Source organism: Anabrus simplex, chromosome 1, assembly GCF_040414725.1.
Source record: "Anabrus simplex isolate iqAnaSimp1 chromosome 1, ASM4041472v1, whole genome shotgun sequence".
Classification (NCBI taxonomy): domain Eukaryota; kingdom Metazoa; phylum Arthropoda; class Insecta; order Orthoptera; family Tettigoniidae; genus Anabrus; species Anabrus simplex.
Genome location: NC_090265.1, coordinates 979,061,656 through 979,076,711, shown reverse-complemented (window position 1 = coordinate 979,076,711; position 15,056 = coordinate 979,061,656). Strand labels below are relative to the sequence as shown.

At 39.9% G+C, this 15,056-nt stretch overlaps 1 protein-coding gene across 2 annotated transcripts in view; it reads left to right on the top strand.

Moving 5' to 3' along the window:
• The window catches only part of LOC136857843 (lysM and putative peptidoglycan-binding domain-containing protein 2), a 52,208-nt gene that overhangs the window by 23,254 nt on the left and 13,898 nt on the right, over window positions 1-15,056 (top strand). For both annotated transcript variants that reach the window (XM_067136818.2, XM_067136817.2), the window contains exon 2: window positions 14,697-14,959. In XM_067136818.2, the coding sequence (XP_066992919.1) occupies window positions 14,697-14,959 (263 nt within the window). The remainder of the gene's footprint in view (window positions 1-14,696; window positions 14,960-15,056) is intronic.

The following is a 15,056-nucleotide window of genomic DNA, read 5'->3' as shown; positions in this document are numbered from 1 at the left end:
TCGCATATGTCTTAGGGTCTAGGAGGTTGGAGGGGTTGAAGGCTTTGAGGTCAAATTGTTCCTTGTTTCTCCAGATGGAAATTTCCCTAGAACTCTTTGTGGTGACTTCTCAGAATTCCCATTTTTGTTCGTGGGGTAAAATATTGGAAAAAAAGAGAAGATAATTCTGTCGAGCACACTAGCTGCAATATAGTGCACTGAAAGAAAGTCGGCCTTTTAAAAATACAGTTAAAAGGCATCAAATAGGCATTTATACTCCAAATACTCACTAACACCTGAAATAGGCATTTATAGGCACAATTAAACCAACAAAATATAGCTAAAAAGACCCTAAAACGGATTTATATCTCAAAAACCTAAATTTCTGAACACAGGAATAAAATAGGCAAATTCCCCTCTATTAATAACTACAGCTGTGCAATCACATCATAAGTTAGGGCTACCTTTTCATACATGGTGTAGCCTACATGTGAATATGATCTCCCTTCCTTTGAATATGTATACCAAATCAAATGTTTTTAAAAATATGAATGTTAATGGAATATTAGTTTATGTTCCTATCTCTCGTACAGATTATGACATTGGTATCTCCCATAATGATCCGAACAACCTCATTGCATAATATCACAGTGCAATCAGGCATTGCGTCTCTTCGAGTACTTTCCTCACGACAGGGTTAGATGACCTATACCCAGTGTTGCCAACTTAGCAGATGTTCCGCTAAATTTGGCGGAATTAGAAGACTGTCGGCGGAGAAATATACCATTTAGCGGACAGCAGATTTTTTGGCGGAATTCTAGATTTATTATAGCGGGATTTAGTGTTTTATCCATTTTACTTTTTTAAAAAAATTTATACTCCAGTCTGTCTCTGAGCTATTCCGTATTTCTTGTCAGTAGCTAGCAGTTGCATGAGGAAAACATGTTATTTGGATTTGATGTTATGTGATCGTGGTATCATAAATTTGTAATGCGTGGGGAAAGGTTACTTATCTCTTAGTTGACGAATGACGACAGATAATGAAACTGTGAGGGGAGTATTTATGCTATGAAGGAAGACCGTTTAATGAACTGGCCTGTTCTGTGTGTGGCCTTTGAGGTGGGGATTCACCTAGTTTGCACCCGGCAGTAAAACGCCTACAAGTTTTAGCTCGCAGGCAGGGGGTTAATCCCAGTGGAACTCGCAGATCAGATGAGAACAGACATTTCCTACTATTACTATTATTATATTATTATTATTATTATTATTATTATTATTATTATTATTATTATTATTATTATTATTATGTGCGTATGGATCCAGTGGATCACGCAAAGCTCTAACGATTCTGTTTTCTGAGTTGCCAAACAGCTCTCATCCTTTCTCCGTGGATCCTTTTTCGTTCTTCTGTCCACTTTGCTCCAGTCTTCTTTCTCGTTCTCTGGTTGCACTTTCCATCCATTAATTTTTTTCCTATGGAGGTTTCTGTCCGCGGTGTCATTTGAGTTCATCTGGGCCTTTTCCAGATTCTTCTTCACTTCCAGTACCTATGGAATATTTTTTAGATGTTCTATGTAGGTGAGAATCGTGTGTGTCAGTCTGCGGACGCGCCCATAGAATTTCAGGCGTCTTTTGCGGATGTCTGCTGCAATGTTGGAAAGCTCTTCTGTCACTTTGCGTGACCTCAGTCTACATCCATCTTCTGTTTTTCGGGGGCTGAGAATTTTCCTCACATTATTATTGTTGTTGTTATTATTATTATTATTATTATTATTATTATTATTATTATTATTATTATTATTATTATTGCTCATTATTTGAGATCAGATTTCGTGGCGGAATTTTAGCGGATTTTTAGTAGTATTTAGCGGATCTTGAAAATATAAGTTGGCAACACTGCCTATACCACTCCAAAAACTGTAAGAGTAGTTAGTGGGACGTAAAGCAAATAACATTATTTTATTAAAACTGCTTTTCTATGAGTTCAAGTACTGTATGTCATTACTTCTCTGTGAAACTTCCTCTCTTTGAGCATTTTGAAGGCAATCTAAATAGAGTACCTGAGCACAAAACACCAAATCTCTTCCAGCCATTTTTATTTTAACACAAAGTTACGCAGCTGAACGGGATGAAAGTTGTAGGTTAAATTACCAGAGAGTTTAACGGCGCATTACTGTTAATGAAGGTTGGTGAATCGGCCGTTCTGTTATCAATACCGTTAAAGTAGTTTAACATGATATTAAATCCTTAACGGAGTTTGATGAAACCAGCACTAAAAGTTTTCAAAAAAGTAATGCAAAGAGTAGGACTCAAACCCTGTGGTTCTCACCTTGAAGGTGTGGGTGCACTACTTCGCAGCTAACTGGCGCATAGCATACTTACACATCTATAATAGTCTTTCGAGGACCGGGTGAGTTGGCCATGCGGTTAGGAGCACGCGGTTGTGAGCTCGCATCCGGGAGATAGTGGGTTCGAACCCCACTGTCGGCAGCCCTAAAAATGGTTTTCCGTCGTTTCCCATTTTCACACCAGGCAAATGCTGGGGCTGTACCTTAATTAAGGCCATGGCCACTTCTTTCCCATTCCTAGGCCTTTCCTGTCCCATCGTCGGAAGGCCCTTGGAGGAGTGGAAGGTAAAGGCGGCCACCATTGTTAACCTCGGCACATGATGGGGTAGAGTGGTTAGCTCTACGCCCTGCCACCTTTGCCCCCAGAAATTAACCTGGTACTCATTTTTGGTGTAGGCTGAGTGAACCTCAGGGCCCATATGCACCTCCGGAAGTGGAAATCTCGTTTCTTAAATTTTTACGACTTCCTGACATCCTAAATATGAATACTCTAAGATGATGCAGAACTATAAGACTGCCCCAAAGGGGAAATTTATAGTTTACAATTACATCAATAGGCGTTGAACACACAATTTACGAAAACAAAAAAAATGGTAACTGTCTCCTTACAAATATGACGTGACTTGCCATAAAGGCTAAGTCATATTAAGAAAATTTGGCGACTGAAGGGAAAACGGGTAAGCTCCGGCAAAAACAGAAATTAAACGGAACACTACATTTGACGATTACTAGCCGAAAAATGACAAAGCAAAGTGCTTACCTGTTGGAGGGGCCAAGAAGACCCATCACCTGGAGAAGGCAACCTCTCCCTTCAGTGGTCAAAATTACAAGACGGCTTGGAAGAACTTGGCTCTAGCAAAGAGCTCCTCTCCGGAAATTGGGAAATCATAAAACAACCAATGAGCTTCCGTTATTTTCATTCGCCCGCCAATCACAAATAGTTTTATTATGACCAATCAGGGCCCAGCAATTAATGCTGATAAAGAACATCGAGTAGCATCGAGAAATTTCAAAAATGTTGCAACCGGAAACTCCTGGAAGCATCCTACCCGATCTAGCGCATGTGCTACAGTATGTCTCACAGATATTTCATCTTACCTTTAAACATTTTTAAGATTAATTTTTCACAATAATTACATCATTTTTGAAGCGGTTTCTTAATCAAACAATTCCAAATATTCCCAGACAGAAAATACAAACAAACCAATAAATACATGAACATATCAAATTAATACATGAACATATTGTAGCGTGTTGGCGAGGTAAATAAGTAAATAAATGAGTACAGAACCTGGTAGCGACCTATTTCTAATATTTATTAACTAAGCACTACAATTACAGATTTACACACACACACGATAGCTGAGCTTACAACTTACACAAGTACACTTACACAGTTCGCGCTCTTTCTCTTAGTTTCTCATATTCCATCTACAGTGACACACACCAGAGTCATCAGGGAAACAGTACACTCTCTCAGCCACTGTCACACACGTTAGCACTGTTACGGTCCACAGCCTACACATCAGTCTCGCAGGTCGGGGTAGTATCCACTGTTCACTCAATCCGTCGAACTCCGCACACGTCATCACCCAGTGTTCCCTTTTCGCTGCTCCAGAACACCCAAGATTCTTCTCCAGCAGCCGGCCCAAGAGACTCACACACGCGACGTCAAGGAAACAGGAACGAGTCGTCCTCGGCTCCAACAGGCAGATACTCCATCAGGCTGCACTCTCAGCCCAGGCTGTCACTGACTGTGCTCTTCGCTAACTCACACCAGCGAACTCAGTCTCGCTCCTCACACACTCACTCCGTCTAACTCTAACTCCAGGCAGTCACTCCTCTCTTATATAGCTGCGCCAACCCTTCTGGAACAGTCCGGATGCTAGATGTATCTAGGAACCTCGCAAGATGGAAGACTCCAGATTAATAGTCGAGTAATTTCAGTCGTCCTCTGCTGTGGGACCGCGGACGGAGGCGAGAGGGCCAGCCTAGCACAAAGTGTTGCTCGTGATTGGCGCGCTCGAGCGTAAGGAGGGTGGGGCTGAAACGATGACGCCCCCGGTGCGTAGCGACTTGGCATGGCGGATGCTGTAACCATCACAATATAAAATTCCCCACAGTCTTTCAAGTCCAAATAATCACTACAATACTGGTCAGTGAAATACCTCTATAACTGTTGCAATCCTTCCTATTCCCTTGCTTATAAATAAGTGCAGTTACTTCTTTCCTCTATTCAGAAGGTACTTTAATAACATTCCATGCAGCATTTGGGAGATAATGGGCTCGAATCCCACTGTTGGCAGCCCTCAAGATTTTTCGCGTTTTTCCATTTTGACTCCAGGCAAATGCTGGGGCTGTACCTTAATTAAGGCCACAGCTGCTTTCTTCCCAATACTAATTCTTTCTCATCCTTGTGTCGCCAAAAACCTTAGATGTGTCAGTGTGACATTATACCACTAGCAAAAGAGAAAAAAACATTCCATCTTAATCTTATTACTCTGTGGAGCCATTTCATCCCTGTCTTCCCACTGTATTTTAACATTTCAGGTCTAATTTAATCTATTCCTGCTACTTTATTCCACTTCAAGCGTAATTTCACCTACACTGTTGTCTTGCTTTCCATGAGCTTCATTGTCTGGAACAACAACAGAAAGATTTCCTTCTATGTTGAGAATATTTTCACGAAACACTATTAATTTCCTTTTTCTCTCCCTTTCTAAGGTTCTTTATTACTGTCCAGAAAGGTTTCCCTGCCACTTGACCTAGCCTTTCCAGGTTATAACCAAAATCTTGCCAAGACTTCCTCTTGGATTCAACGATTATTTGTTTCGCCTCTGTTTCTTTCATCTACCATTTTCTTTTTTTTTTTTTTTTTACAAAACGGCTGCATCTTATGATTAACGTATCCACAAAGATGCGCACGAGATGTCAGTTGGTACAATTATTTTATTCACATTTATGTACAAATTACACACACACATAACCTTAATCGCTGTTGGCACAAATAAAACACTTCATCGCAAACCGCCATTTAAAGACAACTGCCAATCGCTGCACATCGAGAATACAACCTTGGAACACAAAACAGTTGACTGCTTCCTGGAAGCATGTCCACAGCTTGCTACACAATAACTCTCTTCCAACAACTCACGTAACAGTAACTGTATAACTAACTTCCTGTCAAGATCGTCTCCATGTACTGTATATATATATATATATATATATATGCTGGCCAGGCTTCCAGAAAGATACATTACAAAAAATATCTTCTCGAAAACTCTAGAGTGCTCAATACATAGAAATAGTGTACAGAATATTCTCAATCATTCCCGTGCCTATTGCCATTCTGGAAGTTAGTGTGTTTCACAATTATGGATTATAATTTATGTATACAGGTAAGAATAAATTATAATCTTAATTTACAGGTATTTACATTAACTGAATTGATATAAATGTCTATATACAGTGCATGTTTCATGACATAACCTCACACACAATACGATCATTTGACTACGTAAATAATACTAGCTGGATGTTACACTTCACAGCCATACATAATAATAATAATAATAATAATAATAATAATAATAATAATAATTGTAAAAAAAATATTATTTGCGCTCAATATTTGCATTAGTTACCCATGGGTGAGAAGGTATTGTTTTCAATTTATAACTGTTTATCACACTTGCATCATGATGCAAAGGTCTATCATATTTAGGCACTGAGTATGCGTAATTTTACACCAATGCTCAAAATATTCCTCACAATACTCTCAACAGTGACCCCTTTTATTACCGCAATTAAGAAACAGCAGTTATGGCATATCTACATTTGACAGGAATGCGAGTTGCCAGGGAATTCCTAACAAGATTGCTGACAACTCCTTCCCTGCTCGCCTCCTTATTGTACCAGACAAATGCAGAGTTGCCATCTTGACTACAGTTATAGTTAACCTTCAAGAAAGGGTAGAAAGAAAATCTTTCACTTTGCAATTGGTAGCAAGTTCCAGTAATTACCATACACAATGTCAGTTGTTCAGAAGAGGTTTCGTTAAGACTTAGCATTTAAATTAAAAGTTATGGAATATGCAAAATTACATGGTAATAGGGGCATTAGGAAAATATATCTACTTGTGATTTGCAACAGTGACAGTATTGCACTGCCTACCATTAATTTGTTTGTACACAAATTATTTCTCTAAAATGTTTGAAAATACAGTGAAATATTATTTTTCCTTAAATTTTCACCAAAATATCAGGGTGCATCTTATGGAATGGTATCTACAATTAATTTTCTCTATCCTAGGCCTAAAGGTACTTAGTTCCCTGCTGATCAGATAGTGGTCTATATCATTGAAAAATCCTTGGAAAACCCACACGTTACTAACAGATTTCCTGAATTCAAAGTCTGTTAAGATATAGTCTGTTATGGATCTGGTACGCCTACTCTCCCATGTGTAGAGGTGAATTGCCTTACAGTATGCTTGTAGAATGTATTCATAACTGTTAATCCCCATAGTAGAACAGATGTCCAGCAAATGCTTGCCATTGATATTAGCTTGCATATCTTCTCCCCATTTACCAATCCTTCAGTTCTATTTCCATCTCTCACATTTAGATAGCCCATTAGCACTATCTTATCCTTGCTGTTGACGCTGACTACAGTGTCACTCAATGCTTCATAAAACTTGTCAAATTTATCTGCTGCACCCTCGCTTGGTGAATACACTGAGACAATTCTCATCCTAATTCCTCCACCTGCCAAATTTACCGACTTCATTTGCTCTTTTATGTGTCTGGCAGAAACTGTAGCATTCAGTAATAATCCTGATGAACAGTCCTACACCCCACTCTACCCTTCCCTTTTTAATGCCCGTGAAGAGAACTTTAAAATCTCCTATCTCTTCCTGCTTATCTCCCTGTACCCAAATATCATTAACTCCTAACACATCCAGGTGCATGCTCTTCACTGACTCAGCCAGGTCTTTCTTTCTTTTTTTCTTTCTTTCTTCCTTCCATCATCATCATCATCATCATCATCATTTCCCAACTCCAGTTTCCCGGGTGTCCTTTTGTCTTCATACATCTTCTGATCCAGTACATCCTCCCATTTGTATCCTCTCTCCTCCACATCTGATCTTACAGTGCTTCCGAGGTACTTGAAGTGGGAGGCTGATTCGATTTTTGCTCCTTCCAGAAATATATTTGAGCCTTTTCCTTCCCTGTTGATGATCATTTCCACTGTCTTTGTTTTGCTCATCTTCAGTCCAAAATTTTTGAATGTGTTGTTCCATTCATTAACTTTCTTCTGAACTTCAGCTTCTGTCTCTCCCAATAAAAGCACATCATCAGCAAATACCAGGGCGTTTGGTTCACTGTCCATTTTCTTGATAGATTTGATGACCTTGTCCATTACTATTATGAACAGGAGTGGTGACAGAGGACTTCCTTGTTGGACACCTCTCTTTGTTTCAAACTATTTTGATCGTCCGTTGCCTATCTGGACACAGCTGTAGCAGTTCTGGTATAGCATCTTGACTTTGTCAATTAAGTACTTGGGCACCTTTAGGTCTTCCGGACATTCCCATATCTTGTTTCGAGGAACACTATCATATGCTTTTTCAATGTCCACAAATGCCATCACAAGATTTCTTCCGTATTCCCAGTACTTTTCTGTCAGCATCTTTACTGCAAAGATAAGATCCACAGTACTTCGAACTTTCCTGAACCCGTGTTCTTCCTTGAGCAAAGGTTCCACTATCTTCCTAAGTCTTGTTTCTATGATCTTTTCCAGCAGCTTCAGTGAGTGTGACAACAGTGTGATGCCTCTGTAATTTTCACATTTCCATCGGTTGCCCTTTTTGAACAGTGGGATGATGACTCCTTTACTTTTTTGTTACTTTCCCAAATCACTGATAACACTCTATATAGCCAATTCAAGCCCAGTATTCCAGCTGCCTTTTTCATGTGTGAGCTGAGATCATCAAAGCCTGGGGACTTTCCATTTCGCATGCTCTTTATTGCTGTTTCTACCTCAAGCCATGTTAATGGGTATTTGTTGTTTTTTGCTTCATCTACACTACACTCATTGGTGGTGGTGGTGGTGGTGGTGGTGGTGGTGGTGTTGCCCCCATCTCCATTTAACAGCATGTTGAAGTACTTCTTCATTTCATCCTTGATGCCTTCCTTCCATAAGCCCCATTAATACTGATAGCTCCCCGTTAAATTCGATTTAATTCGCCATGTTGTTTTCGAGGAGTCCCTCGCCTATCAAATGGGAGTGAGACTGTGTTATTCCCATAGGTCCGAGGCTTTCTTTAAACGTTCAGTGCGTGCTTGGTGAAAATTCTGTGAAGCAGGATGCTACCCTTACATACACATAGTCTCAATGAGGAATTCTCTAATGTGTTGTGGATTGTATAGTTCTTGGCTCCTAAGCACAAGGAGGACCATGACTCAGAACATGTCTGAGATGCCCACTCCCATTCCATTGCAACTGGTATTCTGACTCTCAGGACTACTTGGCCACTCCAGGACGTGACTACAGTAACACACACCACAAGAACTCTTGAAATCAACTGACAATGCTACCACCTTTAATGATAGGACATCCTGGTGCACTGTGAGCAACATTTCTCCACTCCTTTAAATCATAAACTCTATGACAGCTGAGGAGTTCTTCAGAAATGCCACAACAGCCCCCTCAGCGATGGATGGCATTGCTACCATCATATCAAGAATTTTGTTGGGCTCTTTAACTGAAACTCAGAAAGGCACCTGAACCAGACCATTTCAGTGGAGTTGATTCAAGGGGAAGGCTTATCCTTAAAGACAAGACTCTTCAGACTAATCCTTTTAGGGCCAGTTTCATTAACCACTGTTAAAAATCTGACAATGGCACATTAGATCAAAAATTAGATGTATGGCTTTTCAGGCGTTTGCTCTAATAACCAGCGTTTCGTCTTAGGTCTGACACTAGACTCATCAGAGTGGGATGTGTCAGACCCTGCTCACTGACGCTGGGGTGTATGCAGGTGAACTTATTAGAAGCCCATTATAAGAGGCACAGTCTGATGACTGCATACGGGAGATAAAACTCCACAATGGAATTAATGCCCGCCTAGCAATTCCGAATGGAAATTCTAAATTCCCATAGAGGGAATTAGATATTTTTATACCAGTAGAGCATATCAAAGATCAGATCAAAAATTAGATGTATGGCTTTTCAGGTCGAAAAATATCTAATTCCCTCTATGGGAACTTAGAATTTCCAATGGCACATTAGTTGACACCTTGTTAAGATTTTAACATGGCTTTGTGGAAATCGCATTTCACAGAACCCTATAACAAGTTCATGAACTAACGTGGCGTTAAGGTTAATGATCAAGTAAACTATGTGTAGCATTAACATTATTTTGTTCTTCTGAATGGTGCCGTGCATAATGTTATTCATTAGTCACATTTCTCCTGTACTCTTGTGTGTGTGTGTGTGTGTGTGTGTGTGTGTGTGTGTGTGTGTGTGTGTGCGTGTGCGCGCACACGCACGAAATAAGAGGTTCCATTTGAGATACCTGTACGAAAACCAAAAAAAGAAGCGCAAAGAAAAAAAGGTTATTAAAAGAATGAGTTGGAGCGGTCCAAGACCAGAGGTGACATATTTATTCCAGCATTTAAATAGATGGCTTCGAAGATTATTGCATTAATCGGTGACGAAGTTGAGCATCTTCGTAATGATGACTTGTGATGCAGAATATCACAATATCAGAATTTTATTAACTGGACAGATCATTAATAACTACAGTAGCACAATCATATTAGAAATTAGGCCTGTCCGGTTATACATGGTGTAGGCTACCTGTGATTATGATCCCCCTTCCTTTGAATTTTTATTTCAATGCAAAATGTCATGTTTGTTACATATTAATAAGTTAATGGAATATCAGTATAATACCTACCTCTCTTCTATGAAATGGTGCTTTGGTTTTTAAAGCATTCTTGTTATTGTGTGAAATATCTCTTTCACATCACCATTCAAACGTTTTTAAACTGAATTTTGTTAACTGGACACATCATTAATAACTCAACCACACAGAAGATGGTTTTGAAAGCTGTAAAATAACAGGAGCTACATTTATAGATCTTTCGGCAGCATATGATACTGTTAATTACCGAATTCTCTAGAAAAGGTATATAGAGTGACAAAGGACTTTCATCTCACTTGTGCCATTAGAAACCTACTTCAAAATCGAATCAAAGTTTCTTCGTTGAGTTCCAGGGAAAAAGAAGCAGGTGGAGGATACAGATGAACGGACTACCTCGGGGAAGCATGTTGGCACGAATGCTTTTCAGTATTTACACCAATGATCAGCCTCTTCCCGCCGGGACGAATAGTTTCATCTATGCTGATGATTGTATCATCACTTCTCAGGGGGATAACTTTGAGACGATTGAACAAACATCCAAAGCTCTAGACACTCTTGCTGGCTATTACAAGAAGAATCAACTATCACCAAACACAACTAAGACTCAAACCTGTGTTTTCCTTCTAAACAACAGAGAAACTTCCTGAACTCTGAAGGTCACTTGGCAAGGCATAGCATTATAGCACTGTCCTACCCTGAAGTACCTCCGAGTCACTCTGAATCGTGCCTTAACCTACAGAAAACATTGTTTGATCATCAAGAAGAAAGTGGCTGCTAGAAACAATATTGTGCGGAAACCAGCTGGAACATCTTGGGGAGCACAACCAAAGTGAGGGCATCTGCCCTTTTACTCTGCTATTCCACAGCTGAATAGACATGCCCGGTGTGGTACAAATCTTGCCATGCCAATGCAGTTGATATAGCACTCAACGAGACCTGTTGCATTATTACTGGATGTTTGAGGTCTACACCTTTGGAAAAGGTGTATTGTCTTGCAGGGATAGCCCCCCCCGATGTCCACCATGAAGTGGCAGCCAAGAAAGAAAAGAGAAAGTGACATTTGAAGCCCACCCTTTGTTTGGATATGAGCCACCACACCAGTGCCCTTAAGTCTAGGAAAAGCTTCTTGAGAGTAACTGAAACACTTGCAGGAACAGCACAGCAAGCAAGAATTCAAGAATGGTGCACCAGGAGTTAACATATGAGTATCAGCAATGGATGACCCCAAAACAGGAACTCCCTCCTGGCCATGTACAGATTGGGTGAATTGGAGAGCACTCTGGTGTTAGGCAGCGCAGGGTCAACCAGAAGTTTCAAAGTGGACAATACCTTGTGTGTATGTGGAGAAGAGCAGACCACAGCCCATTTGCTGCAATGTAGTTCATGCCCATTCAGTTGCACAACAGAAGACCTGGTTAAAGCGAAGCCAAATGCACTTGATGTCGCAAGGTTTTGGGCTCACATTGTTTAATGTGGCTCTTCATCACTGTTTTATGTTCTTTCCTCATATTTAATTTAAAACTTGTGTATGTTTCTGACATGATATAAAATAAAATCATTAATAACTACACCAGCTCAATGATATTAGAAATTAAGCCTACCAGGTTATACATGGTGTGGGCTACGTGTGATTATCATCTCCCTTCCTCTGAATTTAGGGGCTGTCTGGCCGAGACGGTAAAGGCGTGCTCGGTTCGCCCAGGACGTGGGTTCGAATCCCCGCCAGGAAGTCCTAAAATTTAAGAAACGAGATTTCCACTTCCAGAGGTGCTCATGGCCCTGAGGTTCACTCAGCCGCACCAAAAATGAGTACCAAGTTAATTCCTGGAGGCAAAAGCGGCCAGACTTAGAGCTAACCCCTCTACCCCATTCATTGCCGAGGTTATGGGTAGTGGATAGTGGAAGTCTTTACTTTCCACCCCTCCAAAGGCCTTCATGGCCTGTACGGAGATGACTTTGCTTTTTGCTTTGCTTCCTCTGAATTTACATTTCAGTACAAAATGTAATGTTTGTTAAATGTTAATAAGTTAATGGAATATCTGTACCAACCTGACTCTCTTCTGTGAAATGATGCTTTGGTTTTAAGCATTCATGTTTTTGTGTGAGATATCTCTTTTTATTACCATTCAGGGGTTTTCAAGCTGAATTTTATTAACTGGACACATTGTTAATAATTAAAGAAGGAATATCTTACTTCTTGGACTGGCTGTAAAGCGCACAATTGCGGTATAGAAGATCCAGAACTGCCACAGACCACCTGCTCTCGATGTTCAACCTCGCTCAACAATATGTTCCAAGAATTTGCTAATGTTGTCGTTTCAACTTCTTCCCAAGACTGGGCTATTCAGCTATTCATTCTTTCATGTAGATTCGTTTTAACTTTTCTATCATGTCGTTGCCATTGTCCATTTCCTCTCATCAGGGATGAAAGGAGTTTCTGCCGATATTTCCTCTTCAATGTTTCCAGCACACCTTGGTCCATTGGTTGGCATAATGACATCACGTTAGGAGGGAGGAACATCACTTTGATGTCACCACTTCTAAGTTGCTCTTCATTTGGGTGTGATGGAGTGTTGTCTAGTAGAAGAGCTTTTCTAGGGAGATTGTTCAAAGGTAGAAATTTTTCTACATCTGGAACAAACTGTGTAAAAAACCAGTCTTTAAAGATGTCAGTAGATATCCAGGCAGCATTCTCATTCATGTAATGGACTGGAAAAGCGTTAACAGAAATGTTTTTAAATGCCCTAGGCTTCTTTGCTTTACTGATCATGAGCAGTTTTGCTTTTAAGTTCCCAGTAACATTACTACAGGCAAGAACAGCAACTCTTTCCTTACTACGCTTGTAGCTAGGTGCAGACGTCTCGGCTTGGGCTGCGAGAGTTTTTTATGGCAGCATCTTGAAATTTAGCCCAGTCTTATCACATTTAACAATCTGATCACTGGTTAATCCTTCAGCAAGAATTATTTCTTGAAATTCCTTTTTAAATTTCATAACCTCATCGGATTTAGCTGACAGTTTTTCTCCACAGATATTAAGCTGCCTAATGCCATACTGTTTTTTCCATTGATCAAGCCACCCAGCACTGGCAGTAAAATTATGGTCCCCTTCATTAATCTCCTTCTGGAAATACACAGCCTTTTCTTGCAGAATGAGGCCAGTTATTGGAAGGCCCTTTCCTTGGTGTTGGGTGAACCAAAGAAATAGTGCTTCACTTACTTTTTCGTACTCACATTTTTTCATATTTCTAATTTTCAGTGCATCACTTGTTGCTCTGGTAGAGCACCACTTTTCAATTTCTTGCCTCTTTTTTCTTCCAGTCTCCCACTGTAACGTGTCCAACACCACAGTCTGAAGCCACTTTTTGAAGAGTTTTCCCTTTGTCCGGTCTCTTTAATGCACTCAACTTGTCTTCTGTGGAAACAGTCGCTTTCTTCCGTTTACTCACCTTACTCACAGAGGATATGAAAACTATAACGTCCTCACCCAACCAATATACAATGAACAATGACTGAAGACTCGCTGCACCTGTCGTAGAGAAAAAAGACGGTCCTACCGCCAGCGGTCAGGCCAGTGCTTGTCCCACGGTCGCACCCTCCACATCGGGTGTCCTCAAATTTAGTCTCCACCAAAAGTTCAAATAAAGTCTACCAGTGTCGGATGACACAGAATGTTGGATAAGCGAAGGTCGGATGAGCGAGACTCTACTGTATTCACTTAAATGAGTGTATTTCTAATTTTACAATAGTTCATTTACTAATTTTTGCAAAACTAGGGTATTTGGCTGAACAAGAGTATAAAGTGAAATATATAAAAATAATAATTTGTTAACAAAGTGTAAGTATGTAACAAAATTATTTTCACTAACATGAGTTTACCCGAAATTTAATTTCCACCCCCCCCCCCCCCCCCTTAGAGATTTGAACCTCTACTTCAGTACATAGACACTTGAAGGCAAAACTGGAAGACATTTTAGGAGATTGGACAGAGGGAAGGTACCGAAACAAACCCTACAATATGTTCCCATTGCAGAAAGATCTGTTAAAAGTTCTGTTAAAAGTTGAACCGAGACCAATACGGAACACGTGGTCTGATCATTGATTGGAGAATGATAATGATGAATTCAAATGTACAAGAACAATGGTTTTCACTCTAAGCAGCAAATTTCTGTCTCTTAATTAAATAAGAATAGAAAAAATTAGTGCAATTTATGACATTGTTTTTCTTTAAGGACCTCCTCAGCATTCAATGTAAAATTGGATAAGGCACACCTGGGGTCACTTTCCACATTTCTGTATTTCTTCTGAGTAAGTTGTCTGTGCCTTCATGTACATCTCTCGTGCCCCCCTATTTGGGAGCCACTGACTTAGACTGTTTGATAGAAGTGGTCATATTTATAATGTTGCAGTTCATTATTTTTAAATATGTCTGATATTCTTTCTAGATGGAGCAGATCAGACGAGTGAACCGTCTATGGGCAAGTGATAGTCTCTTCCTGCGTGAAATGTTACTGATTCCTGTACCTTTGGACCTTGCCATGAACTCCAGCAATAATCAGCTTCTTTTTGATGTAAATAGTGTTCATTCTCCTGGGACTCCTGACAGTAGTCAAGAAGAGGAAAGTAGTATCAGTGACTTCCTTGTAAAAATTGATACATCAATTGCTAATACCAAAAGCCAAGTAAAAAAATCGCAAGGAAATAGTGAGTAAGTTTGAAATTTTTGTAATTCTTATCTCGTGTTCATAACTCGGGGAAAATGATTGAAATGATACGTCACATTATTAGCAGTGTCATTAATATTT